This window comes from Trachymyrmex septentrionalis, unplaced genomic scaffold (genome assembly GCF_001594115.1).
Source record: "Trachymyrmex septentrionalis isolate Tsep2-gDNA-1 unplaced genomic scaffold, Tsep1.0 scaffold56, whole genome shotgun sequence".
NCBI classification, from domain to species: Eukaryota; Metazoa; Arthropoda; class Insecta; order Hymenoptera; family Formicidae; genus Trachymyrmex; species Trachymyrmex septentrionalis.
The window spans coordinates 1242226-1249398 of NW_017305735.1; the positions used below are offsets into that span (position 1 = coordinate 1242226).

General features: G+C 28.5%; 1 protein-coding gene across 1 annotated transcript in view; it reads right to left on the reverse strand.

The window, feature by feature from the left end:
- Positions 1–2913: 2913 nt before the first annotated feature.
- LOC108752154 overlaps positions 2914–7173 on the reverse strand; it is a 12421-nt gene continuing 8161 nt past the window's right edge. The window contains exons 9-14 of the mRNA XM_018492819.1: positions 7015–7081; positions 6597–6931; positions 4336–4468; positions 3992–4246; positions 3795–3914; positions 2914–3505 (exon numbers count right to left, since the gene is read on the reverse strand). Coding sequence (XP_018348321.1) covers positions 3323–3505; positions 3795–3914; positions 3992–4246; positions 4336–4468; positions 6597–6931; positions 7015–7081 — 1093 coding nt within the window. The 3' untranslated portion in view covers positions 2914–3322. The remainder of the gene's footprint in view (positions 3506–3794; positions 3915–3991; positions 4247–4335; positions 4469–6596; positions 6932–7014; positions 7082–7173) is intronic.

Sequence of the window (7173 nt, forward strand, 5' to 3'; positions counted from 1 at the left end):
TATATAAAATATGTACATACGTGCACGCATATAATTTACAAGTTTTCTTATGTAAATGTAGAAGTACAAAAATTAGAGATATACATAGACTATACAGAATAGACGTTACGATTCAAAAGGCTCTCTAATTTGTGTGAGTCGTTTTACGATCGTTTTGAATTTTTGTTTTACAATATATAATGATCAAATATCATGAAATATCATTCGATCGATAATGTCGGATCTGTGGATCCGGAAATTTCACACGCGATTTGATCCGATTGCACTCTGTAAAATAAATTTTCTAAGAAGAGAAGAAGTTTATAGGGATTTATTCTGTAAAAATCACTTAAAAATTGAAGCTCAAATTGTACTTTTTTGTCGAAGTGTTACGCAATTAGGAAAGAAAGATAAAGATTTCATGGCTTGATTGATGACTCATAGCAATAACAAATTCGACTCACACTACATATACTATCAATTTACTCTTTTCATCTACAAAATGATGAAATTTTTTTTTATTAAAATAGATTGCTTTTGTCGGTTATAGTAAATTTGAATTTATGTGCATTAAAACGGATTTAATTATCTGTCGTGATGTAATCCGCAAAATCACAGAATTTAGGATAATGACGAATTATTTTTATCATCCTTATTAACATCTTATTAATATCGTATTGAATTCCATTTTAATGTCATCCGTTAAATTGTAAAATATTGGATTACTTTTGCGCTCTGGTTATAACATAAATAGATATTAAGTAATGTATTCATCAATTGAAGAAATAGCACGTAACACAGGAGACTCGTAATTCAGAGGTCCCAAGTTTGATCCCACTCTAAGATAAGTGTGTTTTTTAAAACCAATTTAAAAATCTAATTCAGGTAAAATCACCATACACTAAGTATAGATATCTTATATAAACTATATACTAAGTGTAAATATCTTGTATAAAATAATTTCAGTTAAAAAATATAAGTCTTAAATATGAATCACTGTTTTTAAATCGTGTGAGAATCTATTAATATTGTAATAGTTAAAACCATGATTTAAATGTCATCTGCAAAATCATAGAATTTCGGATTGCAATGGATTACTTTTGTTGTCCTTTTAATATTGGCAGAGTCTAATTCATATTGCATTAAAATCAATGTAATTATAACTTATGAAGTTCTATAATTTTGAAGTGTTTTTATCACTGATGTTATCTAATTATTTTAAATTGAATTTAATACCTTATTTTTAGTGCAAAAATCTCGATTCGGATTACTTCTTTTTTAAAATTGGTTTTAATCAAATATTTTCGATAGTAGTCAAAGAAGATAAAATTATAGTGCTTTGAAAAAGTATAAAAAAGGGTTAGAATAAGAATATGCAATAAAAAATATAGACTTCTATTTAAAAAATTTAACTGACCTTGACCTTAGCGACACCATCCAAGACCAAAGTGATAAGTCTAGTAAATAGATATTTTTATATTCTATACAAGTTTTAAAATACTTTTTTGTAACTTACATTTTTTGAGATTTTTCAGGGTTTCCATACTTTTTCATTCCCCTATATTAATATGAATTTATATAATTAAATGCCTAAAATAGAATTAGAACAAATTTACTGTAAGAGATCCCAAAATTTCTATTTTTAAAAATTGAACTGTTTAATTTTATTTAAAAAACAATAAATAATATATAAAGAAATTTGTACAGTTTTTCAAGAAAATATTACAAAATTGAATTAATCATTATTTCAAAAACTAGTAATTTAACACGTTACAGAATAATTCCCTTTAATTCGTGTAATGTTTACAAGAATATCTGACATATATTCTTAATTATTATTGAAATGTAATTAAATCCGCATTTAAGCTGTTTTACCTGTTCTATAGATAAATATAAAAAAATTTCTGAAGTATAAATCACAAAGGAACTGGCAATATATATCACCATATATAGGTCATTTGACATACAGCAGCAACTTTTTAAGGGATAATTGTATGGAAAGATCTAGCATTCTCCTTTATATGTTAATTTATAATATTCTTAAGACTAATCTATACGTTAAACTCTAGTAATAGTCAAAACTTGTGACCCTCAGTTTTTAAAAGGCAATGGATTATATATATCCAAAGAATTAATATGTTATATTTATTAGGAAGTTATGGCAATTATGTAGGATTGTATTACTTTTTTTACTGATGCAACGAAATCATCGTACCTACCAAGTCTTGTCCTCAAATTAATTCCGACATTATCGAATACCATAATCGGACTTTGATTTTTCATCGCATGGGCCGTATTATTATTGCACATGAAATGTGTGTGTCATAATCGGTCGATTGATTAGCATGTCAGTGAAAAAATACATTCTGCATCTTCATTTACAGCGATAATTGTGCATCAACTTTGTGTATTTTATGGTAATTATTTATATACGACGTTTGATGTATAAATTAGTGTAGAAAAAGCGATAATGTTAAAAATATTCAAAATTTATGAATCATTTCTAAAAAGAAGTCGATAAATATTTTTATAATAAGAATATGAATTGCGCGAATGATAAAGAAATAAAAAGCGTTCCATGTTTTGCTAATAAGTGATTGATTTCGAAGTGATTGTATAGCGTTAAGCGTTTATAGTTTAGTTTAGTTCCATAGATTAATTTGTAATGTAAATTTTAAGAGAGAAAAATATTTAAAATATTCATAAAAGAGATTCAAGATGAATTTAATTACTTTAAAAGAGTAAATTTCATAGAAAGAGATATGTAACAGAACACATAATTTTGTTTCGCGTTTCAGTCAACCGCAATGACTCTTCTTAATTAAATCTATCTATCTATTTAGAAAGAAGATTTAATTGCATGTTGAAGTCGATTGCATTTCTCAAGTAACAATCTAAAAAAAAAAATAATCGTAAAATTTACCTGATTCATTCTAATTATTCATATCACAATTTACGTAAACGATGGTGCAGATCACTTTGGAGCTCATTCGTGCTTGACGATGAATTCAGTATAATAATTAACTGAATAACTAATAATTGGTTTGCGCGATTCAGTAATATACATACATACAATAAATTGCATCGTCAACAACATCGCGTGTATTATCTAAATGACCGTTAACAGTAAATAGGGTGCTCTTGCAGTGCGCATCTCCATGGGATTTTATCTTACTTTATATAGATTATATCTGCATTATTCTCTTCCCAACAATAAATACATCAAAGAAGGGCGGGCGTGACATAGAATTTTATATATGAGAAGATTTCAGATCATAATATCATTTGAGACTGTTTCGCAAGTCACTATTCCAATTACTTTTGAATGGAATGCGTTCTATTTCTACTTCCTGAGAGGATGCCACATAGCGATCGGACGCCGCAAGGCCATTAGCATTTGTCTCCAATGAACCAATGCTTTTCCCATCGAGGTAGATCCTATAATGATGTGCCCTACGGAGTATGTCTTTGGATTTGTTCCTTGTTCACCGTTCATTTCCGCCACTGTCAATCTCAATTGTATAGTCTGTGAAGAAAGACAATCATTTGATAAAGGTATTTTCAAAGAGACAGGATGTAATCAAGTACTTTAGATAGAAAATATAGATTTATTTTTACATGTAATATTCATTAAAATATTTAGTAAGAAAATTGATCTGCCAAATAAATATTATCAAATAGAAAATATTGTTATTAATCCGAAGTTTTCAGCTTTAGCGATTCGTATTTATAAACATTATTCTTTTTGGGAATTAAATCATATCTTTACTGTGATTGTTGTTATTGAAAAAAAAAAATAAAAATTTAATTAAAACCTGTAAAGTATGCGCTGGCACATTGAATATTATGGCCTCGTTGAAGATTGGACTTTTCTCGCCTTTTTTTACAGATGTCCTCTTTTTATGCATTTTTTTCCCTTGTTGAAGAAGATATACCTTAATAAAAAATATTATAATATTTTTAAAAATGTTTACCGAAATGCACACATATATAAATGCGATGTCTGAATTACCTTGACGAAGAAATCACCCGAAGATGAATTTGTGCCATGCAAGTTGCGCGCTTTAACTACTACAAGGGTGAGTCTCTCCGCTGTTGGCAAATAACTGAGAGAGAACATCAATTCTCCTAAATGGGGAGTGGGTAAGACAGATCCACTGAGTGCTAGCCAAGTTGTAGCTGGTGGTCTAGCTGCGGGTCCAAGTTTCAAATTGGCTTCGCCAATTAAAGATGCGCCGCCGCTGATATTAGATTCATCAGAAAATACCTGAATAATAAAAAAGAAAATTTTATTTGAATTCAAATCTCAAATCATCTAGATTAACATTTAATAGAAAAATTAATTGATTCGTTTACCTCAACAAGAAGTGTTTTGCCTATTGGGCCTTCATCGAGAGGAAATAAAAATTTCTCCTGATAACTAGGCGATGGACTTCCCCTATAAATTCTTGTTTGCACATGGGTCTGCCTATCGGGTAGTAGACATACTCTACAAAGAAAAAATAATGTTAGAAAATTTTCCAAGAACTCAATTAATTATTAATCAGTTGTCTCTAAATTAAGTTATTTATTTTTTTATTTTAAAAGAATTACAAATTTAATATAAATTTATAATTTAAATATGTCACAAAGAATATCGCAATACGGCGCGCAGTAATAAGAGATTCTATACTTACATACTAGAGTTTATATTGGATGAGTCAAGATGATACAATCGAACAAGAGATTATTTCACATGCAAAAATATGTCGAAAATGTAGAATAAAATGTTCATGATGCTTTGTTTTCGTGATAATTAAATTTTAATGCATTGTTCTATAATGTCTCATTTGGTACTTTATAGATACACTTACTACACCATAGCGGCGCTATACGGTACTACTTCTCGCGATCACATATTTTGGAGAAAACAATATCAGTTGATCCAGATTTTGATAAATTATATATATTTAATATATATTTTTATAAAAATTATATTTACACAAGTAAGAGATAAAGTCTACAATGGTCGAAGCTGTATCTTAGACGCTTAAATATTTCCATGTGAATTTATATACTACATATTAAGCCATTTGAACTGCGCGCCGAATTGATTTTTTAGAAACGCAACTAAACTACAGTAATAATATATTACAAATTATATTGATAAGCAATTTAATAATTTGATGTTCCATTAGGCATCCTATTAGAGAGATTTTAATGTGCTATAATTAAAAATAAATTTATTGCGAAAAATATTACCTCGGCCACAAGTCGAACCCGGATCTCTCAGCATTCCGTGCGAGCATTTTAAGCCTTTAGACCACCGAGGCTTTGGTAATATTCTTCGCAGTAATCGTAATGTAGGAACATACGCATTTTTCAAGTAGCGTGTATAGGTAAACAATAATGAACGATTAAGACTATAATGTAAATACACAAAACAAGTAAAAGATAAACCCTATAACGATCGAAGCTGCATCTTAGACCGTTATAGGTTTTAAGTCTTATGTGGAGTCCATTAGCAGTAGGGTCTTAAGTCATAGAAAATTGTCCGATCATCGTCGAATGTGTGAAGAATAATCATCTATGATTGATCAATTTTCTACGATTTAAGACCCCGCATTACTTGTTGTATATTCACGTTATACGGTCATAAATCGTTTGTTAAAATTTCTTTTAGTATACGGTAGAGGAGAGTTGCTGAATGCGTATTTATTTTTTATTATATTTTACATTTGGCATTGTTTTGTATGCGAACATTGGAAATTATAGCATAAAGTTTCGGACACTTATTATTGTTAATGTTTAACTTTCACATGTTTAACTTTCATGTTTTAATAACAAATTAATTTGTTAAATTTTTTTGTAACATACTATAAAAGATAGGTTAATCTTTTAAATTGTATTTCCTATGAAAGTTTTGAATTTATTAACAAAAATAATTAAAAGTGTAAGATTAATAAAAGAAATCATTAACTAATTAATACCTAATAATTAACTATAATCTCTAACTTTATAATTAATTTAAAAAGATCAAGTATTTTATAATTATTAAATAATAATAGTGAAAAGATAAATAACGTTAAAATAAAATTGACTGAAATATTTTGACTTAAAATATTTTTCGGCATTTGATATTTATATTTATATCAATTATTAATTTTATTATTGTTAATTATCAGTTTTATATATAATAGTAAGTATGTAATTATATGTAATAATACGATTTAGGAAATTTAATGTATTTTTTAAAAATATCGATTTAATTTTTATAATATGTATATACAATAAAAATATGTATAAACATGTATATACAATAAATAGAAAATATTCTGCAAAAAATTTTCTTTTATGAAAATACAAAAATTTATAATAAAATTGGATTATGTTATTATCAGCAACATAAGTTGATCAAAAATTAAATATTAGATATTCCTAGTTTTTTAAAACGTCGCTAACATCCATAAAACAAGATTATTATTTTCTTTCTATATTATTTATTTCTTATTTATTTTATATTATCGTTGTCAAATGTTGCTTATATTAAGTAATATAAAATATTGATGAGATAAGATTTAAGAGACCAATACGCATTCGTTAACTCTTCCCTACTAGTACGCAAAGAAAATGTTTACCTTACGAAAGTATCTTGCGCAGGAGAGCCGTCAGCGGCAACAAGATCTCTGGCTTCCAAGACGCTTACAGCCAGATCGCCTTCACAGTCGTTTCCACGACCACCCCATCTTTCGTATTCGAGTCCGACACAGATGTGACCTACGATGGGTGCTTCTTCCAAATCGTTTAAGTTGACGCTAGTATCGGAACATACGCTTTCACAACTGATAGCTCTTTTTAAAGTGGATTCATCAGGAGGTGGTTCTGGTTCGGGACCTAAAGAACTTCGACGATTTCCTGATCTGGCATTATTGTGATCGTTTATCGCATAACCCAAATATGACTCCTCCAGACTCTAAGAATCACAAATGATATACTTCTTATTTTATACTGTTTGTGAAGTAATTTGTAATGTTTTTGAAGAAAATGTATCATTGCCTGTGAAAGTCTTCTCTTCAATTGCACTTCCTCTAAAGCGACGTACAGTTCCTGGCTACTTCTTCTCCTACAAAAGCGGATTATGCAAACATACATACACACGTATACATACATTATAACGGGAATATATTTTGATTTTATAATGAAAGACATATTTAT